General features: G+C 32.3%; 1 protein-coding gene and 1 long non-coding RNA gene across 3 annotated transcripts in view; one reads left to right on the forward strand and one right to left on the reverse strand.

Moving 5' to 3' along the window:
- The window catches only part of LOC142323607 (glucose dehydrogenase [FAD, quinone]-like), a 136,591-nt gene that overhangs the window by 113,137 nt on the left and 6,228 nt on the right, over nt 1–17,226 (forward strand). For both annotated transcript variants that reach the window (XM_075363450.1, XM_075363451.1), the window contains exons 4-7: nt 796–956; nt 3,731–3,940; nt 11,079–11,270; nt 14,858–15,058. In XM_075363450.1, coding sequence (XP_075219565.1) covers nt 796–956; nt 3,731–3,940; nt 11,079–11,270; nt 14,858–15,058 — 764 coding nt within the window. The remainder of the gene's footprint in view (nt 1–795; nt 957–3,730; nt 3,941–11,078; nt 11,271–14,857; nt 15,059–17,226) is intronic.
- LOC142323608 (uncharacterized) overlaps nt 1–17,226 on the reverse strand; it is a 470,455-nt gene that overhangs the window by 81,083 nt on the left and 372,146 nt on the right. Inside the window, exon 2 of the long non-coding RNA XR_012756133.1 lies at nt 12,797–12,895. This is a non-coding gene — a long non-coding RNA (uncharacterized LOC142323608). The remainder of the gene's footprint in view (nt 1–12,796; nt 12,896–17,226) is intronic.

Here is a 17,226-nt window from a genome sequence, read left to right on the forward strand (position 1 = left end):
TTTCATTCCTTTTGCCCAGCCCGTATTCATCCACTATATTTCCTTCCTTGCCTTTTCCAATGCTTGCATTCCAATCTCCAACTATTATTAAATTTTCATCTCCTTTTACGTGTTTAATTGCTTCAGCAATCTCTTCGTATACACACTCTACCTCATCACCATCATGGGCGCTTGTAGGCATATAGACGTTAACAATCGTTGTCGGTTTAGGTTTTGATTTTATCCTTATTACAATGATTCTATCGCTATGCGTTTTGAAATACTCTACTCTCTTCCCTATCTTCTTGTTCATCACGAAACTTTTTAATTTTCTGGTGACCCCTTCCTTAGTAGTCCCCACCCGGAGATCCGAACGGGGGACTAGTTTACCTCCGGAATATTTTACCAAGGAAGGCGCCTCCATCATTGATATATGAAAATGCAGAGAGCCACATTTTCTTGGAAAAAAAAGTAGCTGTAGTTTTCCATTGCTTTCAGCTGCGCAGTACTCAGAGGACTGAGTGATGTTGATATGGCCGTTTAAGTCGTCCTGACTCACGCCCCTAACAACTACTGAAAGGGCTGCTGCCCTCTTTCAGGAATCATTCCTTAGTCTGGCTCTCAACAGATACCTCACCGATATGGTTGCACCTTCTAAATTTCTATCTGATTTGTATTTTACTAAACATCAACTTACTAAAAATATTTTTTTTTGTATACTAAAAGATAGTATTTTTTGTAATTATTTTTAATTAGCTAATAACTCCTGAACGATTGAGATTTATAAACGAATCAAATTTTTTTTTATTGTTTTAGGTAGAGCTTGTCTAGGATTTAAGGGTGGACGCTGCAGTTGGCCAAGAGGTAAGGTACTCGGAGGGTCTTCGGTGCTAAACTACATGCTTTACGTGCGTGGCAATCGTCATGATTATGATCAGTGGGAACGAATGGGAAATCCTGGATGGGGATACGATGAGGTAAACAGATTATAATATAATAATAATTAAGGTGTTTATAATTTTTTTCGCACTTCAATAAAGCATCTTAAGATTGTATTCCATTAACCAATAAATTAACACGTTGCGATCGGCGACTAAACATTTCACACGCTTCCGGTTTAGTTTTTCTCACTATTCTTCCTTCCATATTCTTAAAACGAACAAGGACTGTTCAAATAATTCATATTCTGACCGACCTGCGCACGGAATAAGGGCTTAAAACTTCACTCCCACTTATCACACGTATTTTGTAACCGGTCTGTAAAACATTAGGCTTTCTGTAACGATGTGATAAGCATTACGCAATTAAAAAGGATAAAAGTCGTTAAATAGTGGTAAAATATCTTTTCCCGAAATTTTAATTCCCTCAGTAAATTAAGAAGTAGTGGAAGAAGTTCAGGGAAGGTACAGTATTTTACAAGAAAGTGAAGTGGCGTAGGAAGTTTAGGCGTGGGAAGACGTCATAAGAAGATGATAAAAGGCCAAAGTCTACGATCCCGATCATCACTGAAAACAATAACAACACTAATAAGATGACGATCGAAAAAGTTAGTGTTCGTAATAGCTTAAGGTATTTGATCTGCGATCTGGAATCGATCATAAATGATCGGTATAATATAAAAAGCTAACAGCTCGATGATCCCACAAACAATGACCTAAAATCAAAAGGCATACGGAAGATGAGTGCGTCCATCTAATTCGACAAGCCTTTGTAAAAGTAAAAAAACTTTGGCCAAGATTCGTTGCTGGGATTGCGGCACGGGTTTTTTTAAGGCACTTTTATTCTGAGACATAAAAGACACGGTATGATGAACTGTACTGAATTTTCGTGTCATCAATTCTACCGTAAAGGTGTTGAAACAATTATTATGCGATATGAGAGACGTAAAACGGTAGAATTCTTGGAAAAGAGTGGTCAGATCGTAATAGTACGGCATTATGCCTCTCAATTTTGAGTACGAAATAAAAAAGATGAGACGATTAATGTCGGCTGAAGGCGTTTATTTTCAGAAGAACGATACAAACCACATCGACCGAATTTTACCATAGTCGCAGTAGATTTTAAACATACGAAACATCCTCCGTACTAGTCGGATTTGTATCTGAGTGACTTCATCCCGTTCCACAATCGAAAAACTTCATCGGTGTACGATCTCAGTTCGATTCGAATGCGATATTTAATGTTAACGAACGGCTAGAAATCAGGAAAAACTTACATGCTTAGAACCACTGAGGCACCGATGAACGGTGTTGAAATAAATGGAGATTAAGTATATAACGATAACAAGAAATTGACAACGGAAGTCTAGGCCGCATTGGGGTCGGAATATTAAGTTTTTGAACGGATGTCAGAAACTGTATTACTAATAACATTCTTTATCTTTTTTTTTTTTTAATGTTAAAACATAACACTGATATTTCTAAAACAAGATTACCTTGGCTCGTGGTATCTACTATTCCTCTTCAGATATGAATTAATAAAAATTATTATTCTATCCCCTGTGTGTTCATTACATGAAAAAAAAATTATTATAGTAAATAAATCCCAACAAATTTTTATTTAAGTAAATCGTTGCCACGCAGTTTTCCATAATTACCTGCAGTATCTACTGGCACTATTTTTTCTGATAGCGATTGCTTAGTTGTTTTGTTTTATATTCTATGTATACGCATCAGATACTGCGTAATGCAATCATCAGATTTCATTCATCGTTGATAACCGATTTCAATTTTTTTAAAAGCGGAATTATACATTCTCTTTATACTCTTTTAAATCGAGAAGAACCGATTCAGATTTCATACTATCCTGTTAATTAGAATGTATAATTTTCTTTTTTATGAATGAATTTAATTAACGGAATCACCTTCAGAGTTCATTACGATCGTTTCCGCAAAATTCGATCACATTTGATGGGTTTTATCTGTTTAGCTTCCGGGAATCACCGTCAGGTATTACTTCAGAGGATTCTTCAACCACCAAAGAACACCGGTATCCACGATCTAGTATTCGAATCCGTATAAAAGTATTTGCCTTTTCAAGGATTTGAACGTTGGAACTCTCGACTTCGAAATCAGCTGATTTGCGAAGAAGCGTTCACCACTAGACCAATCCGGTGGGTTGTTGGGTTTATTTACCGCGTATTTTCCTTCCTGCAAAATCAATCGGCAAGTAACCATCTGTAAGCTTATATTATACCGGTAATATGTATTAAGGTATATTTTTGCCTAAATACCTAGATCTCTTGATTTCACCAAAAACCATTACAGATTCAGTTACCAAATTTTATTAGCAAGGTTCTTTTGTCACTGAATTGCCGATTTTGATGCAGTTTTCTATGCTACTCTTACTGCTTTTTAAATTATCCTCACTAAGTAACAATACTCGTAACCGGATCGAGGTATTTAATCGATTTTCATAATCATTAACACGTCGCATCGTAAGTCATTTTACTTTTTTACATTATCCCACGCATTACACCTTTTCTTCGTGTGTTTTTTTAAACGAATCTAATCCACCCGTCGTACCTCGGCCTACTCTTGGTCTTCCTCCAGTTTTAGTACGATGTTCTGTTCACTCCTATCCTCCTTGCACAGATAAATCGCTACGGAATTCTTATGTATTTTGCGTTACTGAACTTTAACGCATTTATCGCATCTTAAAATATTTTATTATCTGTTTTATGTTGTATTCCTTTCTTATCTGTTTCCATAAAGGCTAAATTATATTTTTTTCTTCCTTTTTATTCGATTAGGTACTTCATTATTTTAGAAAATCTGAAGACAACAGAAATCCGTATCTAGCGAGAAACCGTAAGTATCACGGTACCGGCGGTTACTTAACGGTACAAGAAGCACCATGGAGGACGCCTTTGGTATTAGCATTCGTTCAGGCCGGCGAACAGATGGGTTACCCCAATCGAGATATAAATGGTGAACAACAAACCGGATTTATGATCGCTCAGGTAAGAACAGTAACGAATCGATACGAATATTCAGTATAAATATTTTAACTGCACGTTTAATTTTTAAAGATATCTTACAATGTAATAAAACCGAGTTCAATTGGATAGAGGGAGTAACATGAATGCCGACAGCAGGGCATTACCCTCTCCTGAAATTTGCATTTCATATCTACTAATTTTTGCTGCCCTACGTGCAACATTTTAGTAGTAAAATCCACTTCCGTTTATTCGGATTGCTGAGTAAATTTCTTTCTCTTACGTACTTAGACGGGCGATGAAGTCAAACGAAAAGTTTTATTTTTCAAAGTTTTTTTGAAAATTTATACTTCATATATAGAGGTATCACGAAATTTCTACAATTTTTTTTTCAATTACAGACCCCGCACCGAAAACTGCAAAAATGCTGTTTTGAATTTTTTTTTATTTTAGCGTTTATTGAAGGGGTGTTAGATTTAGAGAAAACTTTACTTAATAAAATTTGTTAAGCTTAACCTACATATGAATAATTTTAGAAAACCTTTTCTTAAAATCTATTCCCCACCTCTAGAAAATATATATTCTGTTTTATTTTTTGCCTGTAATTCTTCCAATTTGTTATTAAAAAAAAGTATTTATTATTTTCTTCATCACTTAGAGAGCTATTAAAATTAAAGTAGGTTTGGCGTGTACATTATATTCCGCACCCAAAATAAGAAGCATTTTTTTTTCTTACTTTCATAAAAGTTATAGTTTATCATGTTATCCTTCACCGGCGTAGCCGGGAAAGAAATGCAATGCTTTGCCAGCTTTTTTTCATTTGTTTACGTCGTCAATATATGGTCAATCAAAATTTGAGAAACCACTATATCATTAAAAAAAGAAGTACAACTACTTTCTAAGTGTGTTAAATAAAAGAGAAATAATTTAAACAAATTAATCAATCTAGCCAAATAACACTTTTTATGTATAACTAACTAGAAATTCATAGGTTATAACTAAAATTCATATGTTTTAACAGTTTATAAAATGTTTTTCTCCGAAAACCCGGAAGATCATTGTTGTCCTCAATCTCCAGATTTTTATGTTTTGTGCGTTTTTTATTAAATTCATCTACATTTTATTCGACTAAACTCAATTTAGATTCATTAGACGTCAGTAACTCACGAGCAGCCCTCGACTGGAAGCCCACGTTATACGCGGACCGGTCACAAATTCTCGTTCATAACTGGTTTTTCTGACAACGTCGAATATTGCCACGGACGAATGAACTGTAATTCGCTTTTTAACGCGTTTACGATCATTTGTTTCTCTGAATCGCTTAATGATATGTTACGCAGTATTTTTATACGGATGGCAAGTCATGTTTTGAACGTTTTCTAGTCAGTAAAAGACAGGCAAATAGACACACAGAGCACACACGACCCGTCGCCTAAATTAGTCAACGGAACTGATATGTGTATTAACAAGGGTGACGAATTATGAGTGTGCGTGAACAGCCCATCAGATAAGTAAGATGTAAGTAAGTGAGTGATTCTTAAAGAAATTACTATAAAATACAATCCAACAAATACACTTCTTATTTACTTTTACTACACGATTTCATTGAATATATTATTGTTGTGGACAGTAAACATATCATAAATATTATAGAAAACTTTACGAGTATATAAAGGTAATTAATTAATTTTTTTTATTTAATAATTAGCAAATAACTTAAAACCTATTTGTAAGTAACTACCCTGGTAAAAATCCGGGATCTATGAATTAAACCACAAAAAACCAGTTTAGTTTTTAAAATTTCCACCTGATGGACGGATAAATAGTAGTTAAAATTTGGTAAATTGCCGTTAGATGGGAATAAGTCATCCATAATTTTGTAGACAGGTACGTGAAATTCGTAACTATAAATTATACTACAGTTTATTTGATTCTTTCATTGTAGTATTTTATACCTATTAATTGCAGTTTTTTTACCGTGGCTTCAGTGCATTTCATTTAATCAGAGTATCAGGAAACAATGTGAGGTAGTTTCATTAAGTGGATAGGATTTTTTATCGGCAGAATTGTTACAAACTTTCGTAAGTATATACTATCCTGATAATATATTGATATTAACTCTGTACAGCGAAATTCTGATTTAGTTTTTAAATCTTACACCAGATAGCAGATTAATCGGAGCTAGGTTACAGTAAAGTACAACAGATGGCGGAAGTCAACAGTACGTGGCGCATAAATCGCATTAGGTTGGAGCAAATCTTCAAAAGATGGCGGATAAGTTAATTTATTTTGCCCATAAATCACACTTAGTTCGGATAAATTGCTACTAAATAGCGTACAATCTTTATATGCTTATGTATATAATCTTTACTTCTAAACTAGATGGCGCACAGATTTTTGTCCCAAAAATGGAATAATACAATTATTATTCTGCAACTTATAATTCTGATAAGGGAGGAACAAATCTTCGCTGACAAATACATAATAAGACGCAACAGCATTGCAAACGCAATATAATAAGACGCTACCCAGAGATTGTATAAGTTACCGGTCAAAGATACCTCCAATATATCTTGCTCAAATATTTATTTAATGCATTATATCATTAAAAACACTTACACTTCGGTCGGGAATCTTGTTGGCTGGAATTCTATCCCCAATTTTTTATTATTAGCTTATAATTTCTGAGAATGACAATTTCAAAATCAGTTTTTAGAATTTATATCGAATAAATCTGTAAAAATAATCTAAATTAATAAAAACTTGTATGTAATAAGCATTTTTCGATGACCTAAGAGTTCCGCAACAGGTAAAGTTCCTATAATACATCACAAATCGTTGAATCTACTTTGACGAAACGTATATATTTATATTCAAGGCATCCACCCAAAAATATTTTTACCTGAACACTTTTTGATCGGACCAGTAGTTCAGAACATTCAAATTTGGCTGTTGATAACAGCGATAAAGCGATATATTTGGAAAGACGGGTTTTGGTAAGCAGAATCAAAAGTTCTTAACTTTGACCTGGCCACATGATCATGATGGCAGCGATGATGCATGAACCAGAACCTGTATTATCACACTACTCTAAATCGATCCCAAATGATCGTGGACAGTTTCAACTCAGGCACAGAAACTTTCCTTACACTTGCGTTGTTTTTTCCGTAGCTAAATATGATGCCAGTGAATAAAGTGGTTTTCGTCTCCAGTGTCCTATACAACACCCATGTTTCATTATCAGCAACAACCAAATCGAAAAAATAGTTTTCTTACTTTCTCTGTATTTTTACTCGTCAGAAATGCCAACGCAGACCTCATTCGGAATTACTTGTATACTCGATTTAACAGTGCGGTACCTAACACGATTAAACCTTGTCCAAAATCTAGACGAACGATCTTTATCAAGAACTGCTCTAGAAGTTCCTGGGAAAAAATTGGAAATCCTTGCGGGTGATAAAACACGTTTTGTTATTTCATTATCAAGGCGCTACTTTAAGTCGTAGAATTCGCATGTCAATGGTCGTCCTCCAATATTCGTTAAACTGTTCGTAAATATTTCACACCATTTTTGGGCAATTCTTTATTCAAGCATCAACATCGTATACAGTAACACCTACGCAGTTTCCTATATTTCGGCCGCTATCATGTTTTGGAAAACAAAAAAACGTACTGCTGCCCGAATTTCACAATCGGCGGTAATGTCGCTCCGCATTAATCATTCATAAACTTTACTACTTACCCATAATTGTCAATGTGGGTTCAACTTGTAATATCTTATATGACTATTGAAGAAAATATTTAGATGATCTTACTTCATACTTTTAACATAGACAAACTGAATAACTCTATAATTCTTGTAATAACTTACAAGAAGCAATATTTTATCCAGGTTCTGAGGAGATATCAATGAAAACCATTTCACCATTAAAAAGAAAATAAATTGTGTTTTTATTATAAACTATTATAAACGGATCTCCGGGTGGGGACTACTAAGGAAGGGGTCACCAGAAAATTAAAAAATAACATTCTACGAGTTGGAGCGTGGAAAGGGTGTGTAGTCTAAAAAGGGTTGGTAGGTTAAATTTAAAGAGGGAAATGGATAGGTTAAATGTAGATGTAGTAGGAATTAGTGAGGTTTGGTGGAAAGAGGAAAACAACTTCTGGTCAGGTGATTTTTGAGCAGGCAGGAGTAGGTATCGTAATGAACAAGAAGATTGGTGGGAAGAGAGTAGAGTATTTTAAAAGGCTTAGCGATAGAATCATTGTAATAAGGATAAAATCAAAACCTAAGTTGACAATGATTGTTAACACGTATTTGCCTAAACTGCCCATGATAATGATGATCATGAGATAGAGTGTGAAATAATAAAGAAATTGACGAAATAATTAAACACATAAAAGGGGATGAAAATTTAATAATAGTTGGAGATTGGAATGCAAGCATCGGAAAAGGCAAGGAAGGAAATATTATGGGTGAATACAGGCTGGGCAAAAGGAATGAATGAGGGGACAGACTTATTGAGTTTTGCATGAAGTATAATTTAGTAATTGCCAACACCAAGTTTAAAAATCATAGTAGAAGAATATATACATGGAAAAAGCCAGGTGATACTGCAAGGTATCAGATAGTCACGGTTAAACAAAGATTTAGAAATCAACTCATCGACTGCAAAGCATATCCACGAGCAGACATTGATGGTATCCATAATTTAGTGATAATGAAATGTAGATTGGGGTTTAAAAACCTGAAGGAAAGGTGTCAGATAAATCTGTGGAATTTAGAGAAGCTCGAGGAAGAGGAGGTAAATAAGATTCTTGAGAAGGACATCACAAGAGGTTTCAGTAAAACAGGTTATAGAAGAAGAATGGGAGAATGTTAAAAAGGAAATTCTTAAGTCAGCAGAAGTGAACTTAGGCAGAACAAAGAGAACTGGTAGAAAACCTTGGATATCAAAGGATATATTGGAGCTGATGGATGAACATAGAAAGTATAAGAATTTTAGTGATGAAGAAGGTTAAAGAAACTATCGACAATTAAGAAATACTGTAAACAGGAAGTGCAAATTAGCAAAAGATGAGTGGATTAAAGAAAAGTGTTCAGAAGTAGAATGAAAAATGATCATTGCTAAAATAGATGGAGCATACAGGAAAATTAAGGAGAATTTTGTGGTACATATATTAAAATTTAATAATGTGTTAAATAAAGATGGTACACTGATTTATAATACAAAAGAAAGGCTCGATAGTTGGGTTGAATATATTGAAGAGTTATACAAAGGAAATGAATTAGAAGTTGGTGCTATATAGGAAAAACAGCATGAAAAGGGAAATACAATACTTAGGATCTGAATTTAATAGAGCATTACAAGATTTAAATGGCAGAAAGGCTCCTGGGATAGACGGGATACCTGCAGAATTACTGCGTAGTGCAGGAGAGCAAGCGATTAGATAGATTATACAAACTGGTATGTAATATTTATGAAAAAGGGGAAGTTCCATCAGACTTTAAAAAGAGTGTTATTGTCATGATAGCAAAGTAAGCATAAGCAGATAAATGTAAAGAATACAGAAGAATTAGCTTAACTACTCATGTATCAAAAATCTTAACTAGAATTCTGTACAGAAGAACTGAGAGGAGAATGGAAGAAGTGTTAGAAGACCAATTTGGTTTCAGAAAAAGTATAGGGACAAGGGAAGAAATTTTAGCGCTCAGATTAATAGTAGAAGGAAGATTAACGAAAAGCAAATCAATATACATGGCATTTATAGACATAAAAAAGGTATTTGGTTAATGTAGACTGGAATAAAATGTTCAGAATATTAAAAAAATGTAGGGTTCAAATATAGAGATAGAAGAACAATTGCTAACATTTACAGGAACCAAACTGCAAACTGCAACAATAATAATCAAAGAGCAAAAGAATGAAGCTATAATAAAAAAGGAAGTCTGACAAGGATGTTCTTTATCCCTGTTACTTTTTAATCTTTACGTAGAACTAGCAGTTAATGATGTTAAAGAACAATTTAGATGCAGAGTAACAGTGCAAAGTGAAAAGAAGATGCTACGTTTTGCTGATGATACAGTAATTCTAGCGGAGAGTAAAAAAGATTTAGAAGAAATAATGAACGGCATGGATGAAGTCCATGCAAGAACTACCGCATGAAAATAAATAAGAACAAATCAAAAGTAAAAAAATGTAGATGGACCGTTGAATATAAAAATAGGAAGAGATAATATTATGGAGGTAGAAGAATTTTGTTATTTGGGAAGTTGAATTACTAAAGAAAGCAGGAGTTATATAAAATGCCAAATAGCGCAGGCGAAATGAGCTTTCAGTCAGAAATATAATTCAATTACATCAAAAATTAATGTAAACGTTAGGAAAATATTTTTGAAAGTATATGTCTGGAGCATAGCTTTATATGGAAGTGGAATTTGGACGATCGGAGTACCTGAAAAAAAGATTAGAAGCTTTTGAAATGTGGTGCTATAGGAGAATGTTAAAAATTAGGTGGGTGAATAAAGTGACAAGTGAAGAGGTGGTGCGGTGAATTGATGAAGAAAGAAGCATTAGGAAAAATATAGCTAAAAGAAGAGACAGACTTAAAGGCCACATGTTAAGGCACCCTGGAATAGTCGCTTTGATATTGGACGGACAGGTAGAAGAAAAAAATTGTGCAGGCAGACAGTGTTTGGAATATGTAAAACAAACTGTTAGGAATACAGTGTGTAGGGGATATACAGACATGAAATGACTGGCACTAGATAAGAAATCTTGGAGAGCTGCATCAAACCAGTCAAATGACTGAAGACAAAAAAAATTATGTCCAATATCCACCTATAGGTTTCCATTTCTATAACCTAGAAACTAAATTCATCACATGCACTTTTTACTTCTAAGAAAAAATACACTTTTCACTGTAGGAGAAATATTCAGAAAGAAGCCAATTTGTTGCATATAATTCATTTTTATTTTATTGTAATGAACTATATTTAATTAACTTTTTTAAAGCATAAATTAAAATAAATAGTAAATATACAATAATTATGAAAAAATTTTGTAAGATTTTATATTTCTGATTGATGCTGAATAAAAATATAATTTAATACTGAACTGGCATACACTAATATGCATAATTTGTAATTATTACTTTTCAGGGAACAATTCGTCGAGGAAGCAGATGTAGTACAGCAAAAGCATTCTTGCGTCCAGTTCGTTTACGAAGAAACCTTCATATTGCTATGAATGCTCATGTAACACAGATCTTAATAAATCCTAAAACAAAGCGTGCATATGGAGTACAGTTTCTCAGGGATGGCATCCGACAATCTGCACTCGCTAGAAGAGAGGTAAATTTCAAATTAGTTCTTTGTAAAAGAGTGTATTATAAATGCTGACTGAGGAAACACAACAAATTATGCCCTTTCAATCAAATGGTAGTGGTTCCACAATAATTCAAATGTCTAAGAGAGTCCTGTCTTGGAAAATAAAAGACTGCAAAGTTAAAATTCTGGACTGTAGCAGTCAAGCCCAGCTAACATTAATTAAAACACTCAATCTGTTTATCTTTTCTGTAAAATATTGCATATTCCTTATGATAACAAAAAGTTATGAGAATAAAGAGAAGTTAGTCCATATTTTCTTTAATACTTAGTAAATATTTACTTGTAGCTCTAATTGTATTACTTGATTTTGTACATTAAAACAAGGCAAAAATTGCACTGAATGTGAATGATTAATCTAAAGTCAGACATAAAAAATGAAAAAAATATAAATATAATTATATGAAGAAATGCCTTTGAAAGCCATGAACCGAAACATTTTGAAGTGGATTATTATAATATGAACTTCAATAATACTGATCAGTTGGTGTATAAAATCTATTATGTTATTAAATCAGAATCCTGTGAAATGTGTTACTCACTCAGTCAAATGCTTATCAAAGAAATAAAGGGGGAAATAAAGGCTTTGAAATTTTAAAAGGATAATTTAGCTGTTTCACAAAAAAATTAACAAAACAGCTCATACATAATCAGCTTTGTAAAAACTGAAAATGAAAGTACAATTAAGACAGAAAAAGTAAATAATTTCTTCAGTAAATAATTGGTTCTTTTAAAAAAATAATACTGTCTTTAATCCCATTCATTTTACCAGTGGTTAATTTTTAATTTAATTTCAAGTAAGTTTTTCACAATATAACTTTCAGGTTTCATTTCATATATTTGTCATCAAAAATTTATTCTGTTACTCTCTCAGTAGATATTTTAATAAATAAAATCTGTCAACATATTAATGTTGACAGATTATGTTTCATTAGAAACATAATCGATGAGATAATTTTATCATCGTATTCTATCTTTCAACAAGCCAACAGAATGCTAAAAATTCTATCCAAAAAAAAAAGAAGAAAACTGAATCATATAGATGATTCTTCCTTTGTTATTCGATTAACAAGTAATTTGAACATTTTCATTGATCTAAAAAAGAATGTTTATAAACAGCATCAAATTCCCATCAATTTATAAAAATCAACTTTTCTTACATTATAGACAATTAAGATACATCTTACAAAAGATGTAATGAAGATAAAAATCAACACATTGTATCTTTTTTATAAAATTCTTGTCAGCAGATTTACAGTTAGTCACCAGAAGTTGTTAGTTACACCAAAGAGTAACAAAAATTATTAACGTCACACTTTTCATCACTCTCTTATTCGTAACTGCTTTTTATAAAAAAAGAAAAAAGTTTCATTACTATAACTTTTTAATTAACTGACTTCAACAAATTCAATAAAATCCAATAAACATGACTGAATTAGTTACAATTCGAACTTTTTAAAACTAAATAATTAAAGAAAGACAATTAATTTTACCTGTGCCAAATGAAAATACTTTATCAGATGGAGAAAATATCTTCTTCAAAACACATTTCATATACAGTACTGTAGCCATTTAAATTCCAAAAATTTTACCTAAAAAGAAAGAAAACACAAAATTTACTAAAAAAAAAATATATAAATTTCATCCTATATAGCTCTTGTGATTACACAAGTAATCACAATGTTACACAATGTTAATCACAATGTCATTATGTTACACATGTAACATTTATTTCATAACAATTAGTAAATATTTCACACGTATTTTATGATATTTCTCATATTTCATTATGAACATATTTTATGATACCTCTAATGTTTCACTACAAACCAATTGAAAGAAATGAAAAAATAACATTTAGAAAGTATATATAAATATATATATATAAAACAAGATACGTAAAAATTAGATAACCGACCTCAAAAACATTGTTTATGTGAAACAAATATATGTATTCCTAACAAATAATTACTAAATATTTAAATTTATCCTGATATATGAAGAAAAGTAACTAATTAAGTTTAACTAAAGGAATGGTTACTTCAACTCATTAAAAACATACAACATATTGAAATAATAAAAATATGCTTAATATATTACTATAATATAATACTTAACTGAAAAACATTAAAATATTAGGTAAGTAATAAAAAGTATAATTATAATAATCTAATAATCATAAAGAAAATAATCAGTTGACTCTGTATTTTATATATATGTTCATGAATTTTTCCTTATATGTACATTTACGAGTAAATTTAATGAAGAAAAAGTAATACTAAGACTCACATTATTAAGTGCAAATTATTGTTAAATTTATTCCATCAGATTTAATTCAATTACTTATTTACAACCAAATGGTTGATTTCTTGGAATGGTATTGAAAAACCATACTAAGAAATCCCCTGCTATCTAATAAATGTGATTTAAACTAAACTTTTTTCAGAACTAATGTGCGGAATAAAATCATTTACATCATATCATCAGGAAATCATCTGTAACACACTCACACGTGCATGCCCATGTCCACAGCAGGGACAACCACCAGTTTTGACTGAAAACCTTAATTAGTTAACACATACATAATTCCCACATTGTATTGTTAATCAATACTTTAAATGGATAAAGGATACTTTTAAAGCTTGTCACCGATTAAATCTGCAGAAGCATTCAACTGTTAATTCAACAGTCATCAAAACAGTTCAGCTATTTCATCATCTGTGATCTAATTAATAATTATTGTTTTGTTCAGTAGTGAAAATTTGCAAATATATACAGAGTAAATGGTAAAAGTAAATAGTGATATTTTATTGAAAACAAATGATTATTTATATACTAACTGGCCATCTATTACTGTCCATCACCTTTAGATAAGACCAGACAGTGAGTGATATGCCATCAAAAACAATAAAAATGGTTAGTGGATTACCCCCTACCAAATCCAACAGAATCCACTGAAATTAAACTCCGCATTCTTTATTCATCACTCTGGTGATAAACAGGAAAAGAATTTTACTGGAAATGGTTTATTAAGTAACTGTACTTTTCAGCTATTGAAATTTTACACTCACTTTACCCATCCATTAACTGGATGTTATGCCTGAAATGTTCAATGTGTTTTGGGACAGTCAGGTTTTAAGGTTATGAAAACCGATTATAATTTGTATTGATCTGTCTACCTGTTAACTCTATCTACTGAAATATGTATATGCACAGGTTCAGTTACAGTTAATTCTCTATTCACATTTAGTGATACTGATCTCAGGTACGGTAGTATCATGGATGTAATATTTTTCCTTGCATTATTTCAGCAAGTAATTTTCAGCAGTAACTAAATCTATAATCAAACAATACCAAATTCTTTTTCTGATGTCAATGAGAATAAGATAAATATTCATGAATTTTTCTTTATATACACACACACACACACACACACACACACACACACACACACACACACACACACACACACACATTTTAGCTAAGCAACTGTGTATAAATTACTCCTCTCTTCTTCATACCTGGATAGAACTCAAACTTATACTTGTTTTTAGGTTGTCCTGACAGCTGGAGCAATAAACACTCCACAGATAATGATGTTATCGGGAGTTGGACCGCAAGATCATCTACGTCGACTAGGAATTCCTGTCATACAAGATCTTCCTGTTGGGGATAATTTACAAGATCATGTAGGAATGGCAGGACTTACTTTTCTAGTTGATAAACCGATTGCCATAGTTCAAGACAGACTACAGGTATTTAAACAGAGAAGTAAAACTTTTGTTTGGTTTTAAATTAATAACAGCTTCCAAAATTCTATACACATGCATCTAGGAAATCAAAATTCTTCTGATTAATATTTTACACACAGTTTCTATGATTTTTTTACTTTAAAAAATATTATTTACAACTAAAGATGGTTCTGGTTTTCTTTGTCATACTATTCAGTTTCCTTTCTACAGTAACTAGTGCTTATTCATTATAAAAATATTCATCTAATATTTTAAACTGGTTGTAATTTTAACAAAGGATAGTAACACTCATACCTCTATTATTTCTAAAAATATAACACTTAATTCCACTATAAATAATTTTCTTCATAATATCTGTCTTTAATATTACTTCTTTTTCAAAATTATCCCACTTGTATAAATATATATACTAGTTCATACATATGTATGTATAAATATATATACTAAACTTTACCGAGTGAAAAGGTAATGGCATTAATAAGTAAAAAATCATTTAAGTATTGCACAATCGTTTTAAGTATATTACAGAATTTTAACCACTTAAAATGTTTATCATAAACAGGCTAGATTTGGTAGTCTACTAAAGAAAAAATAGTTTTCTTTCCAAGAATAGCATCATAAAAGGGTTGAAACAAACATTGAAAACTCTCTTAAGACTTTCACTGATACAAAAACAGTTATAATCTTGATGAGGCTCAAGATTCCTGATAAGAATGCAAGATTATTAAAATTTTCTGGCTAAATTATGTTGAGAGAAGAAACAATTATTATTCAGCTTGGTTATATACGCAGAATAGAACAGAAAAGCCAAAAAGGATCAAATAAAAGGGAAGAGGAACCGAGGAAGATTCTTGTGTGGTTATTGATCGAGAGTTTTAAACAAGAATGTACAAGAAAAGACGACAAACTGACGACAAAGACGACATTACTGCATGGAGTTTGACAACACGATAGGTATGATAAGACACTAATGAAGACTGAGGTTGCAAAATGTAGCAGTTGCACAAGGCTGCAAAAATTCAAAGTATGTAATTACTGTGTCTTTGTACTTTAGAAGGATTTAGTAAACTTGGCTTTATTAAGTAGGCCAATAGATTTATTGTGCAACCACTGCATACAGAAGAGAGAAGAGTGAACATAGGAACGAACAGTTGACCCCTACATGACCCCCCGGTTTACAGGTCACTGTGCCCTCACTGTGGACCAAGCAGGATTTGATCTACACCTACAGCACCCAAAATGAGGAATAAAAAATCAGAGAATAAAGAAAAAAGTATAAGGATACGAATAAAGAGATGAGCAGTGAAAAAAGGATGATGTAACCAGGAGGAACCACAACACAAACCTCCTCTCTAAACTCAAACAAAATCAAGAACTCTCTAAACTGCCACCCATACTGGTCGCAACTCTTCAGGGGATATAGGGATTTTTACACAAGATCTTAAATGTATGTTTTAACAAAAACAATTTTCCTCCAAAAATAAAAAAAACCACCAAGAACAATGTCAGGAACATTCTTAAAGGAACATCCTTCTTCATTCCTAGAATTGTGGCATCTGGACAAATCCAAATGAACTAGCAAACCACACAGACAGACCCTCTCGCTAGATTTAATTTTAGGAGCAACTGGCTAAGCTTCACTTGATAGGTATCTAACCGCTCAGCTACTCAACCAAGTATGGCTTTTTTACAATCTGCTGGCAGGAAATAGTCTCCAGATGGTACCACAGAAAGCATCTACCCCCAAGAGCACCAATAAAAGTAACCACCTGCTGTTAGAATGTATCAATATGATGCCGCTGAATGAGCCACGCCAGTGGCTGACCTGATTTCCAAAATACTTATCAAAGGAAGAAGCAAAGATGAATAAAGAAATGGGTGGAAGGGAAGGGCCAACCTATGTAGGGACTCCCTCTAATAAGAGTAGATAATAAATATGTAGAATGTTTTTAACTAATTTATAAGGTTCTATGACAATTTAATTTAATATATTGCTCATTGCTAATATCAATTTTTTAATTAATAGTAATTTTTTTTAATAAGCACTTTTTTAAGCGATAATAATTTTTTAACTGAGGCCAGTATTTGCATGAACTTTTTTCGGTATTAAACTTATTAAATAAAAGATGTACCCTAATTCTAGAAAAGACAGTAGTGGATATCTCATTCAT

Source organism: Lycorma delicatula, chromosome 4 (genome assembly GCF_047948215.1).
Source record: "Lycorma delicatula isolate Av1 chromosome 4, ASM4794821v1, whole genome shotgun sequence".
Taxonomy (NCBI): Eukaryota; Metazoa; Arthropoda; class Insecta; order Hemiptera; family Fulgoridae; genus Lycorma; species Lycorma delicatula.